The sequence below is a fragment of the Lepidochelys olivacea genome, assembly GCF_965140295.1.
Source record: "Lepidochelys olivacea isolate rLepOli2 genome assembly, chromosome: 2".
NCBI classification, from domain to species: Eukaryota; Metazoa; Chordata; order Testudines; family Cheloniidae; genus Lepidochelys; species Lepidochelys olivacea.
This window is the reverse complement of record NC_140412.1, coordinates 46,127,658-46,141,672: the sequence shown is the minus strand read 5'-3', so window position 1 is coordinate 46,141,672 and position 14,015 is coordinate 46,127,658. Positions and strand designations below refer to the sequence as shown.

At 44.2% G+C, this 14,015-nt stretch overlaps 1 protein-coding gene across 1 annotated transcript in view; it reads left to right on the top strand.

The window, feature by feature from the left end:
* Positions 1 to 14,015, top strand: part of SLC26A7 (solute carrier family 26 member 7) — a 126,952-nt gene that overhangs the window by 62,012 nt on the left and 50,925 nt on the right. Inside the window, exons 8-10 of the mRNA XM_084618350.1 lie at positions 298 to 411; positions 9,561 to 9,638; positions 11,136 to 11,231. Of these exons, the coding sequence (XP_084474476.1) occupies positions 298 to 411; positions 9,561 to 9,638; positions 11,136 to 11,231 (288 nt within the window). The remainder of the gene's footprint in view (positions 1 to 297; positions 412 to 9,560; positions 9,639 to 11,135; positions 11,232 to 14,015) is intronic.

Here is a 14,015-nt window from a genome sequence, read left to right as displayed (position 1 = left end):
TGTTGTGGTTGGAGCCAATCTCTAACAACTAGGAATGCCATTTATTCTCCAAACACAATATAACTCCCTGATCTACCTTCGAATCTAGCTAAGCATTTGGATCATTCAGGTTATAACAGAGTCACGAGAAAGCATACAGTGCTGGAAGATCTATTACATTGTATGTTACAGTTTTTCCCTAAAAGTTTGTTCTTTATAATTGCTAATATTTACATAGAGAATTCCTGTGTTGGCAAGAAATGTTGAAATGACAGAACAATAGAATAAAATAATATATTCTTTTTAAAAACTTTGCAGGAGCTTTTGGCTCATGGCCTCAGCAATGTGATTCCTTCATTTTTCTTTTGCATACCAAGCGCTGCAGCGATGGGACGTACTGCACTTTTATATAGCACCGGAGCAAAAACACAGGTAACTCATTTGATTTAAATTGGTAAGAAAGCTGAGATTATTGTGCTGCTTATCATGCACTATACTGATTGTATCCACTATATTTTGTTGTTCTCCATTTACCTGTAATGTGGAGGTCTCAGGAACCAACTTCTGAAGCCATTATCAATACCATCCTTCAAACTTCAGATTAAATCAGTTGGTGACAGGAGGATGCCCCTCATTCCTCCCAGCAACCAAGCATGTCTCACCAATACACAATTTCAGTTTAATAACTCAGGTGGGGAGAGGCATGAATCTGCTCTTTAGCTTTAATAATCTGTATGGCATCACAGTTATGTGCTACAGCCATGCTAAAAAAGCAAATGGGTTGATTTATTAATTAATCTACTTAGATTTTAATTCATTATGAGCTTTCAAGTCTGGTAAACAGAACTCCAGACCTTGTATTTCTCCCCTGCTTGGATACACTGAAGAAACTACACTTACGCTCTTGCATTTTTATTTGCATTTTTCACCATCATGACTAAAGGGCCCTGTAGTGGTGTGTGAGGGATTTCACTTTATATGTTGAGCTGGTTTTTAGTTTTAGTTTTATTGGATTTAAATAAATAAATCAGATTGTGACTAAAATTAATTAAATCCAACTTTTCCAGTTGTTTTATTTTCTCTTTATTTTGAAAATCAACCTTGAAAGCCACTCCTAAAAAGTCGTAATCTGCCCACTGAAGGTTTGTGTCGCTTTGTGCTTGTATTGTGTCACAATGTGCTTATATTGTCCTGTACATATCAAGCCTGTGGAGATGACATGTTCAGCTTTTCCAGGGCAGATATTAGCTGTTTCAGTTTTTGACAAAGCAATTCAGATAACAGGAACTAAACCTGAGATTGATCAGAACTACAGTTCTAAAAGTATAACTTTTCTAATTGTGCTCATCATGTTAACTCAACCATATGAACACCATTTGGGGCAAAGCTATGCTTGTCCCTAATGGCAGTTCATGACCTAAATGAGGGTAGATTATTACCCATGGTGTACACTTGTAGATTATGCAGAACCCTTATCATATCATGTTTGTTTTGTACAAGTTGTCATAATACCTAGAAGTTATTTAGGTCTTTATATTTCCAAAACACTGTTCAGGTATTTATTGATAACCCATACAGTACCCTGTGAGCTAGGTAAATTATACTGAATAATTTAAACAATAAACATCTTTAAAAAGCATTAATATTCAAAGAAAGTTCTAACGCTGTTTATTGAATGTTTCAAGTAATGGAGTCTGACAACATATAGTGCTTCACCATCCTTGTGCAGCATCATTTTCCATTATCCACCCAGATCCATTGTATCCATGCTTCAGACCCACAGTTCACTGTAGAATTCATTTTAGTTCCTGCATATAAGAACTTAAGAACGGCCATTCTGTGTCAGACCAATGGTGCATCTAGCCCAGTATCTTGTCTTCCCACATTGGCCAATGCCAGGTGCTTCAGAGGGAATGAACAGAACAGGTAATCATCAAGTGATCCATCCTCTGTCGCCCATTCCTAGCTTCTGGTCACCATCCCTGCCCATCCTGGCTAATAGTCATTGATGGACCTATCCTCCATGAATGTATCTAGTTTTTTTTAACCTTGTTATAGTCTTGACCTTCACAACATCCTCTGGCAAGGAGTTCCACAGACTGACTGTGTGTTGTGTGAAAAAAATGCTTCCTTTGTGTGTTTTAAACGTGCTACCTATTAATTTCATTTGGTGACCCCTAGTTTTTGTGTTATGAGAAGGAGTTATGATTTTATAGACCTCGATCATATCCTCCCTTAGTCGTCTCTTTTCCAAGCTGAAAAGTCCCAGTCTTATTAATCTCTCCACATACAGAAGCCGTTCCATACCCCTAATCCTTTTTGTTGCCCTTTTCTGAACCTTTTCCAATTACAATATATCTTTTTTGGGATGGGGCGACCACATCTGCACACAGTATTCAAGATGTGGGTGTACCATGGATTTATATAGAAGTCAATATGATATTTTCTGTCCTATTATCGATCCCTTTCTTAATGATTCCCAACATTCTGTTTGCTTTTTTGACTGCCGCTGCACATTGAGTGGATGTTTTCAGAGAACTCTCCACAATGACTCCAAGATCTCTTTCTTGAGTGGTAACAGCTGATTTAGACCCCATCATTTTATATGTATAGTTGGGATTACGTTTTCCAATGTGCATTTATCAGCATTGAATTTCATCTGCCATTTTGTTGCCCAGTCACCCAGTTTTGTGAGATCCCTTTGTAACTCTTTGCAGTCTGCTACACTATCTTGTGTAGTTTTGTATCATCTGCAAATTTTGCCACTTCATTGTTTACCCCTTTTCACAGATCATTTATGAATGTTGACTAGTACTGGTCCCAGTACAGCCCTTAGGGGACCCCACTATTTACCTCTCTCCATTCTGAAAACTGACCATTTATTTCAATCCTCTGTTTCCTGTTCTTTAATCAGTTACTGATACATGTGAGGACCTTCCCTCTTATCCAGCCATCTTCTAGGAAGTTGTAGAGGCCTGTATGGTTGAAGGGAAGTATAAAGAGAATGAAATCATGATGTTTCCCATGGACTTGATTGGTTATGACTCCTTTGTGTTTGTCTGGTGGCATAACGATGCCAAAATGCATCTGTAAGTCACCTGCAGAGAGTTCCCTGGCATAGGGGAACTACCTGCTGGCACACCTCTGCCCTGGCAAGCCCTACTCCTTCCGCCCAGGGTAGGAACAGCGAACTGGAGCTTTGCTTCGCTCTGTCAGTGGCGTAACTTAAAAGTACCAAGGAGCCAGAGGCGCCGACTTTTCAAAGTGCTGGAGTGCTCGACCCCTGGCTCTGACCCAGGCCCTGCCCCCACTCCACCCCTTCTCCCAGGCTCCGCCCCCTCTTTGCCTCGTCCCACCCAGTTCTGCTCCCTCCCCTGAGCATGCCGTGTCCTCACTCCTCCTACTTCTCTCCCAGCCTCCTGCACGTCACAAAACACCTGTTCGCGGTGGGCGGGAGGCATGAGCAGAAAGGCAGAGACGCTGATCCATGAGGCCCGCCAGCAGGTGGGAGGTGCTGGGGGTGGGTGGTCCGTGAGCTAATAGGGGGGCTGCAGGTGGGTGGTCCACACCCACCATTTTTTCCCCATGGGTGCTCCATTCCAAGCAGGTGTGTGTGTGCCGCGTGCACTTCAGCTGGAAGATTTTTCCCCTAGCAGCGTCCTTAGGGTCAGCCTGGGGTGGTGCCTTCTTGGCACCCAATATTGGGCCCCGCTGACCCCGCACCTCCTCAGTTCCTTCTTACCGCCTGTGATGGCTAGCTGGAACTTTGCTCACTCTTAGAGCAAGCGCCTTAGTATTGTCTTTCTTCTTACTGTACATAGTTCAATAGTTATTCTCTAGAGTTATGCTTTTTCATATAGTTAGTAGTGATTTGTTAGATAGTTCGTTTCTCCTTCAGTGGTATGCCCGGGTCTCCGGGATTTAAACTCTGTGAGTCCTGTGGAAAGTTTATGCCCAAGAGTGATCCTCACTCGTCTTTCTGGGGGTGCCTTGGTGAGACTCACCAAAAGGACAAGTGCTGCATTTGCAAGGGTTTCCGCACAAGAACCCATAAGGACAGAGAGCAGAGACTAAAACTCCTGCTCATGGAGGCAGCTCTGAGACCGCAATCTGACTTGGGACCCAAGGACCCAGCACCGAGCACGTCCTCTTCGGTGTGCAGCGCTCCGGCGCCAATGGCGTGCGAAACGGGCCCGGATAAGGACTCTAAAGCCCACCGGCATCGCCACTACTCGGGCCATAGGGCGTCGGCCTCAGTTTGGCACCATTCTCCATCTCCAGTGCCGGTAAAGAAGAAGAGGCCAGTGAGGGACCGATCACCGCCCTTGAAACCTAAGGGGCCAGCGCTGTCCGCGAGTGGCTCGGGACAGACCACCTCCGCCTCGCTTCTGCCCAGGGTTTTGTCGACTCCTGCCCCGGCCGGGGTCCAGTCGAGTCCGGAAGGTCTATTCAACAGGAGGCCTGCAACTTCGTATAGCCAACCAGCAGGCCATAGTAAGCTGCTATGGGCATAACACCTGTTCATCTATGGCTAAATTTACAGAACTTCTGTCCGAAGAAGCTCGGGGGGAGTTCTCTGCGCTCATGGAGGAGGGGAAACTGGTCTCCCAAGCGTCTTTGCAAGCGGCCTTGGATGCAGTGGATGCGGCCTCCCACACTTTGGCCACAGGGGTAGTTATGGGGAGAGGCTCCTGGCTACAGGTCTCTGGTCTTCTCCACAAGGTCCAGCAGACCATTCAAGACCTTCCCTTCGAGGGTGTAGCTCTCTTCTCCAAGAAGATGGATAAGAGACTTCACAGCTTCAAGGACTCGAGGGCTACCCTTCTTTCGCTGGGGCTTCACACGCCTGCTACCCAGCGCAGATATTTTAGGCCTCAACCTGCTCCTTGTCCTTACCAACCCCAAAACTGCCAGGATGACTGTGTAGGCAGAACAGGAGCACTCGGAGGAGGCAATGCCCTCCCTCTGGACAAAGCTCCCCACCTAGACCACCCTTTTGAGGGTACGGTCGAGGACAGCTTGCCAGTACGACCTTTGGATCCTTCCCATCTTACTTTCTCATCCCGTCTATCCCCTTTCTACCGTGCCTGGTCTCGAATTACTTCAGACTGATGGGTGCTCTGCACGGTAGGGAGGGGATATTCCATCCAATTCTGTACCCTCCCACGCCCCCCCAATCCCCTTCCCCATCCCTCTTCAGGATCCCTCTCATGAGCAACTTCTAATTCAAGAGGTGCAGTTCCTCCTCTCGGTAGGGGCAGTGGAGGCGGTTCCTCAGGAGCTAAGGGGCAAGGGTTTCTACTCCCGGTATTTCCTCATACTGAAGGCCAAAGGGGGCCTCAGACCCATACTGGACCTGCGACACCTCAACAAATACATAAAGAAACTCAAGTTTCGCATGGTCTCACTAACCTCCATTATCCCCTCACTGGATCCAGGAGACTGGTACGCCACCCTCGACTTGAAGGATGCGTATTTTCATATCGCAACAGTCCCACATCACAGATGCTACCTTAGGTTCGTGGTGAACAGAGGCCACTACCAGTTTGCCGTCCTCCCATTCGGACTGTCGACTGCCCCCCGAGTATTCACAAAATGCATGGCAGTCGTCGCGGCGTTCCTGCGCAAGCGCCAGATACAGGTCTTACCATACCTCGATGACTGGCTGATCAAAGGTCGCTCGAGAGCCCAGGTGGAGGCTCAGGTCGAGTTTATAAGGAGGATCTTCCTCGACTTAGGTCTTCTCTTGAATGAGGAGAAATCTACTCTGTCCCTAGTGCAGAGGACAGGGTTCATAGGCGCGGTCCTGGACTCTACCCAAGTCAGGGTGTACCTCCCAAAGGCCAGGTTTCACTCACTTCAGGACATCACACAGAGCCTCAGATGGTTCCCCACGATGTCAGCAAGAAACTGTCTAAAGCTGCTGGGACACATGGCCTCCTGCACATACGTGGTGCAGCATGCCAGGCTCAGGCTGTGCCCACTCCAGTCTTGACTGGCATCGGTGTACCAACCAGTCAGAGATGCATTGGACAGGATCGTAACCCTGCCCCGCCTGGTACTGGATTCCCTCCTATGGTGGCTAGACCCTCAAATGGTTTGTGCAGGGGTGCCTTTTGCCAGCCCTCAGTCACCTTGGTGTCAGACGTCTCAGATCTGGGTTGGGGGGCTCACTTAGGGGACCTCAAGACCCAAGGCCTCTGGTCTCCAGTGGACCTCGCTCTTCACATCAATGTCAAAGAGCTGAGGGCAGTGCGTCTGGCATGCTACACTTTCAAAATGCACATAATGGGCAGATGTGTTTCAATCCTCATGGACAACACCTCGGCAATGTTTTATATCAACAAACAGGGGGGTGCACGCTCCTCTCCTCTGTGCCGAGAAGCCCTTGCGCTTTGGGACTTCTGCATAGAGCACTCGATCCACCTGCAGGCTTCATACCTCCCAGGGGTGCGAAACACGCTGGTGGACAGCCTCAGCCGGACCGTCAATAGCCATGAGTGGTCCCTTCAGCCAGACGCAGTGAGCTCAATCTTCTGGTTCTGGGGCTATCCCCAGGTAGACCTGTTCGCCACTCCGGGCAACAGGAAATGTCAGACATTTTGTTCCCTCGGGAGCCACGCCTCGGGGTCCATCAGGGACACCTTCCTTCTCTCATGGGAGGGCTGCCTGCTATATGCTTTCCCACCCATCCCCCTAGTCCACAGGGTGCTCCTCAAGATCCGCAGGGACCGGGCCCAAGTCATACTAATAGCGCCGGCATGGCTGCATCAGCACTGGTTCACCTTGCTCCTGGAAATATCTATAGTGGCCCAACTCACCTTACTGCTGGTCACCGACCTGATCACACAGGACCAGGGCTGACTCCGGCACCCGAATCCGGAGTCGCTCCACCTTACGGCCTGGATGCTCCATGGCTAAGTGCCGCAGAGCTGTCTTGTTCGGACCAGGTCAGACAAGTCCTCCTGGGTAGTAGAAAGCCCTCCACCAGGGCTACTTATCTGGCCAAGTGAAAAAGGTTTTCCAGCTGGGCAGAGCAGCGTAGTCAGTCGCCACTCCTCACCTCCATACCGTTCATACTGGACTATGTCCTTCACCTAAAGCATCAAGACTTATCCTGGTCATCAATAAGGGTCCACTTGGTCGCTATCTCTGCCTTCCATCCGGGCTCAGATGGTCTCTTGGTCTTTGCAAACCCTATGGCCAGTTGTTTTCTCAAGGGTTTGGACAGGCTCTTCCCACACACGAGTCAGCCTGTCCCTGCCTGGGACCTCAATTTAGTCCTCTCCAGGCTTACAGGCCTGCCATTTGAACCTCTGGCCACCTGCTCCCTGTTATATCTCTCATTCAAGGTCGCATTCCTTGTGGCAATTACCTCGGGTTGACGGGTTTCGGCGCTCAGGGCCCTCATGTCTGAGCCCCCTTACACAGTTTTCATAAGGATAAGGCCCAGCTCAGGCCTCATCCATCTTTTCTCACGAAGGTCGTCTCCCATTTTCACATGACCCAGGACATCTTCCGCCCAGTGTTTTATTCCAAGCCACACTCCTCCGATAGGGAGTGCAGGCTGCACTCACTGGACGTGCGTAGGGCCTTAGCCTTCTACATAGAGAGAACTAAGTCGTGGACAGAATGAAGGGCCTTCCGGTATCCTCTCAATGCATATTGTCATGGATAACGTCCTGCATTAGGGAGTGTTATACCCTGGCAAAGGAGCCCGCTCCGCAGATAACCGCTCGCTCTGCCAGGGCCCAGGCCTCCTCTGCAGCATTCCTGGCACAAGTCCCTATTCAGGAAATTTGCAGGGCAGCCACGTGGTCCTCGATACATACATTTACACAATTGCACTAGGCAATTACACAACAGTCCAGGGACGATGCGGCTTTTGGGCGAGCCGTGCTCTTTTCTGTGGATAACTCCGACCCCACCTCCTGAGCTCTAGTTTGTGAATCACCTGCTTGGAATAGACATGAACAATCACTAGAAGAAGAAAAGACGGTTACTCACTTTCTCGTAACAGTTGTTCTTCGAGATGTGTTGTTCATTCCATTCCAATACCCACCCTCCTACCCCTCTGTCGGAATAGTCAGCAAGAAGGAACTGAGGGGGTGGAGGGGTCGGCGGGGCCCGACATTGGGTGCCGTGAAGGCGCCACTCCAGGGGGCGCCCAGGCCGACCCTACGGACACTGCTAGGGGGAAAATCTTCGTGCACGCGGCGCACACACACCTGCTTAGAATGGCCATGAACAACACATCTCAAAGAACAACAGTTACAAGAAAGTGAGTAACTGTTTTTTTTTTTGGTCCATATAGGTGGAGTGGCAAGCACAGGCTTGTCACAAACAACTGTTGATGACAACAAGCAGAGCAGAGACAGGGGGTGTTCTGAATGCATAGAAGTCAGTGGACTTGTTCGTATGTCATGAGAGAGATATAAGGAGCCCCACAAGGACTAGTACCAGCCCTATTTGAATCTATAGTGGACTTCATGTTTTCCAAGAACCTCTACTTGGACTTAGTAGGATCCTGAGCATTTTTCTCTTCATGATACCTTAATCTAGCAACTGCAGGAAGTGAGACCTGGATCCCAGGCTTCATAAATATTCCCTCAAGTGATACTGGCATCTGTCTTTTACCTCTCTTTTCCCTGACATTTTATTTTTGGTGAAATCATCTCTTAAATTGTACTCTGATAACTCTAATAAAAACACACACTATTAGTATCATAATAAAGCAAGCAGGCATATATTTATCACCAAAACCTGGAGAGGATTTGATTGAGATCTAGAGTACATTTTGAGGTTTTATTCCTACTGTTAAAATATTCCTACTGTTAAAACAGGATTATTTTGTTTTGTAATTTTCCACCAGATTAACACTATGTGATAATACATGCATTTATCTAGATTCATGTTTCCTGCATAAACCGTTAACTTTCTGATATTGGGGATTATGATTTACTGATGCATCAACCAAAGGTAAAATACTTCAGTGATAATACAGGAATCTTTGTTGATACCTGATCGTACAAGGGAAATGTTTTCTCCTAATAAAAGAAGAAAAGAGCTCCTCCTATTCAAAAAACAACTAACAGATCTAGAGTTCTTCAAATATCACTGTTGCATTGTTCAATGTAGGGATAAACTTTTGTGAAACGACACAAAATGAAGGGCATGTTACCATAAATACAAGTACAGAATGGGCATACATTACTGCAGATCTTGTGAAATTACTGCACACACATGCACCATTTCAGTAGCTGATTTTACAGGTCATGTAGTGGTTTGTGCCTATGTATCTGACATCAAGACCAAGCCCATTGTTGATATCTGATCCAGATATTTGTGCGTTTAGTGGCTAGAGGAAATCCACCAGAGGTGAAAATTTAAATTATCCACACATGGTTCCAATCCACAGATTTGATAGCCAAAATCTCTAGCCTGTCTCCTTTATCTTTTGTGTTTATAATGTTCTGTTATTCTGACCATTTCTGACAAACCCAGCATATTCAACTGACTTTCAATTGGCTATAAATATTGAATAACATTATTGTGCTTTCCCTGTGTTTGTTTGTTTTTAGGTGGCTTGCCTTATATCTTGTATTTTGATACTTGTGGTGATCTATGCAATAGGACCAATGCTATACTGGCTGCCCATGGTACAGTACTTGTTTTTATTTTTTAGAAGTTTCATTGCACATTTCCAAACAACATATACGTCTTTCATAGAAGATGGTCCTCCTTTTGAAATGAATACACAGCTCCCATAAACACTAGTGTTAATGGCATAATAGAAAGAGGAGAATACACCTCTGAAAGTCTTAAAATACCTAGATTACCCCCAAATTCCTTTGTGTTGGGAAATATTTTCTTTTAACTTAATTTTGATCTGTCATTGGTCTAAATATATGGAGCCAGATTCTAGCTCACGTAAATTGGCATAGCTCCACTGAAGTCAAAGTAGTTGCACAAGTTTACTGCAGCACAGAATGTTCGTGATTTTGCTTTACAAATAAATTTGTCCCACACTGAAGCTAGTAGCCAGTGATCTAACCTTTATTACAGAAAGTTATGAACTGTTCTTGTTTTGCTGTACAAGGAATTATGGATAAATAACTCAGTCTCTCCTGCACTGAGAGGTGGATAGTCCAAATAGAGTTTACCATGTAAAATATCTAGCCATAAACGTTGTAAGTTAACACCAAATCATTACTAGAGAAAGGCCAAAGCCACTAAAATTCACATCCAAACTTCTCCAAAGTTTGAGGGTGTTCATATTGGGTATTTGGGGTCAGCCATGTCTTACTTTTACAGTGTTTTATTGTTGATATAGTGCCATAGGTGTGCAAGGTGCTTTCCACATATGGGGTCCAGACCTGAAATAGATTAAAGTCTAATTACATAATTTGCATTCTGAGCCACTGGATAAGGGATGCACCATGTGGCTTTGTTTTAATCATTTCCTGGTTTCCTTTATGTGTGTGTAGCTTGTATTTTAACCTTTGCCTGTTTTCCTGTTTGTGGTGGTTTTCTTTTAGCATTTTGCCCTTTTCCTTTTTTATTTAACTCTATCCTATTACCCTTATTTTGAATCTTTCTTATTCCCCCTTTCCTACCTCCATATTTTGAGTCTATCCCTTCCTATTCCTGTTTTGATTCAGTCCTCCTCCTTCCTGCTCTGAGGCCCATAAATTAAAAAGACTAATGCAGGGTTGGCCTGGTATCTCCACTCTGCCTGCTAAGTCTCTGGATTCTCCACTCCAGGACCCTTCTGCAGAAGGTTGTGAGGAGTGGGATTGCTGCTTAATAGGGCAGGAATCATATCAGTGCCTGGAAGTTACTAGCTCCTTTGCTCCGGAGACCCTCCCCAGACAGCAACAGAATGTGGGCCTGCTGCTACTAAGGCAGATGGGCCTGGTATTTCTCTTCAGAAGTTCCTGTCTTCTTCAGTCCAGGGCCTCTCCTATATGGTCTGTTAAGGTGAGGGGAGCGGGTCTGGTGCCTGTGCCCTTGATATCTGTACTCATTACATTTTTGAAACATTTTCCTTGGTATTTCTAGGATTAATTTATAATATCAGTTACTAATTTAAGAAAAATGCCAATGTTGCTACCTAGCAATTCCCTAATAGCCTTTTCCCTTTTCTTCTTTTTCAGTGTGTTCTAGCAAGTATCATTGTTGTAGGTCTAAAGGGAATGCTAATGCAGTTCCGTGATTTAAAAAAATATTGGAATGTGGATAAAATAGATTGGGTAAGTGAAATGTAACCTAAGGATGTTTTCCAGACGGAGGCTTAAACACATGCTTGCTAAACAAAACCTTAATACTGCTTTAGGCTGAAAACAGATATGCCAGTGCAAGCCAGTTTTTTATATACTGCCAGCTTATTTTCTCAATCACAAAATAGCAGCATTTGACATTTTAATTGCCTTTATAAGAAACAGGAATGGAATTTTGGCAAATTATTAAGGATAAAGCATAATTTAAGATGAAAAAAGTTTATGCAGTCAGACCTGCTTAATCAGAATGGATTTAGAATGTCCAATTTTGTATGTATACAAATCCCTAGGTTAGCTAGTCAACACAATTTTGCTGGTATGGAAGTGTAAAAAAATCTGGTATTCCACCCTGGTACGTGGAATGAAAACTATACAGGACATATAGAAATAAAAGTACAAAAGATGTGGAAATAGATATTGTGTGCTTCTAATGATGTTGCATAGATCTTAATTCAGATGAAAATAGTATTAGATATGGTAGATGCTTTCCCGTTTGCAGAGTAAAACAGATTTTGTTTGGTTAAAATAAAAGACTCCATAGAAAGGAATGTGAAATGGAGCTAGGGTGACCAGATGTCCCTGTTTTATAGGGACAGATATTTGGGGCTTTTTCTTATATAGGTGCCTATTACTCCCCACTCCGTCTCGATTTTTCACACTTTCTGTATGGTCACCCTAAATGGAACAGATTGGTGAAACAAAAAGTAATGCAGTCATACTCTAATAGAAATCAGAACAGGACACTAGTATTCACAGCAAAAAATCCCTATCAAATATTCAGAGCAAACATGGCTGACGTGATTTGTTGAGTGTTGGTCTGATTATCACATGTTTCAGGAGGGCCAGTAGATTTCCCTTTCTTAGGGAGACATTGTATATCTTTGCCCGGCAGTGGAACTGCAGTTCCTTACAAGATTCTATATTATAGCTATTGGTTTGGATATCTCTTGAAACGTTTCAAAAGTCTGTTTGTGATCACTGTATGTAATTCCGTTAAAGAGTGTTAATGGTTGCATCCTTCTGTTCTGTTTATGGGAGGCCATCTTAGATTCTTCTGGTCTCTTCAGGGAAATAGGATCTCAGATGGCAGGAGCTGTTCACAGGAGTTGCATTAAAAGTCTGGATTGATAACTTTTAGGGATAGTTCAGCTGGGTGATAATTTTCAGACTAACGGAGGAGGAGGATCGCTGGGTCTCATCCACAGGTGTGGCTTAGTCTTTTATGAATTCTGTGTGCTGCAAGTGGTAAAGTTCTGGGCCTGTGTTGTGCGACCTACATTCTAGTCTGTCTTTTATATACTTGATACTGGTTGCCAGAGATCCCAAGTGGTCTGTGTGGATGATGTGGAGAGAGGTTGTATTTCTGGAGAAGTAAATTGATGTCAATCGGTAGGAGACTATATAATTATTCCATCAACACGTTATTCTAATGACTAGATGGTGTTTTCGACCAGGATATTCTGGAAGCTCACCTGTCTCATAATCTTTCAGAGGCAGATTAGCCTGGTTGATTCTTTTTCCCTTGTGGCAAGGTTAGAAATCTTTGATATCTGTTTAGATGAAAGAAGAAAAGGAGGACCTGTGGCACCTTAGAGACTAACAAATTTATTTGAGCATAAGTTTTCGTGAGCTACAGCTCACTTAAAGCTTATGCTCAAATAAATTTGTTAGTCTCTAAGGTGCCACAAGTCCTCCTTTTCTTCCTGCAGATACAGACTAACATGGCTGCTACTCTGAAACCTGTTTAGATGAAGTGAAGGTCGGACAAGGCTACGAGCATGGTTATTACACCCAGGTTATCTATCACTAATGTTAAGATAAAATCAAGAGTGTATTCAGCTGTGAATATGCATGGAATGTGTCTTGGAGAATCTCAAGCTTACCATTGTGGACATGAGGTCGTGAGCCATTGGGATGTGGGTGTTGTCAGCATATGTGTTGAAGTCTCCTAGGAGAATAATTTAGGTTATTCCAGTGCCAGGCTTGTCAGTAGTTCTGTTAGCTCCTAAAGGAACCAAGAAGGCTTGTGTATGGAACAGTATAATTTCCATGCTGATTCCATCTCTGGATTCTTGTTTGTTGAATATATTAGAACAATAATTCATCTTTGGCTAGCTGTATCATCACCTCTGTTCAGTCTTTAAAATGAAATGGTAAAGAATATTGCTCTAGATAGTACAATTCAAATTGAAAGACTGTCTTCTTTTGTAAATGGAAGTGCTGAGCTTAAATAATAGAATTGTTTGAGGAGACCCACCAAGACCCAAGTAATATGAGTGACTACAATTAGTGCTGATTTTGGAATGTATTGGATCCCAGCAGCAATTGACAGTATATTGGAAATGAAAACAGTCTATTGCCTAGGTTTTTAAGTGTTTTGAAGATAGGAACTATACTAAAAACATTTAGAAATAATTAGCAACTGTCCTTTTGGAACAGATGTGAATAAAGAGCATTTAAAAGGGTGTGTTTCATGTAACATAGAAGTCAAGATTGTTATGCTCATTGGTTTGGCAAATACAGTATCTGGAAATAGAATATTAGATATTATGTCAAATTATTATCTTTCTTTTTCATAAAAAGGGGAACAAATCGGACCCTGGGGAATTATAGACAGGTCAGACTAACTTTGTTACCTGGAAAGATACTAGAATAAATGATTAAACAATCAGTTTGTAATTACCATCTGATCTGTCAGTCCCAATCCTCAAAAGAAACCTGCACAACATTTTCAAAAGATGAGCCTGGGAGCTTAAA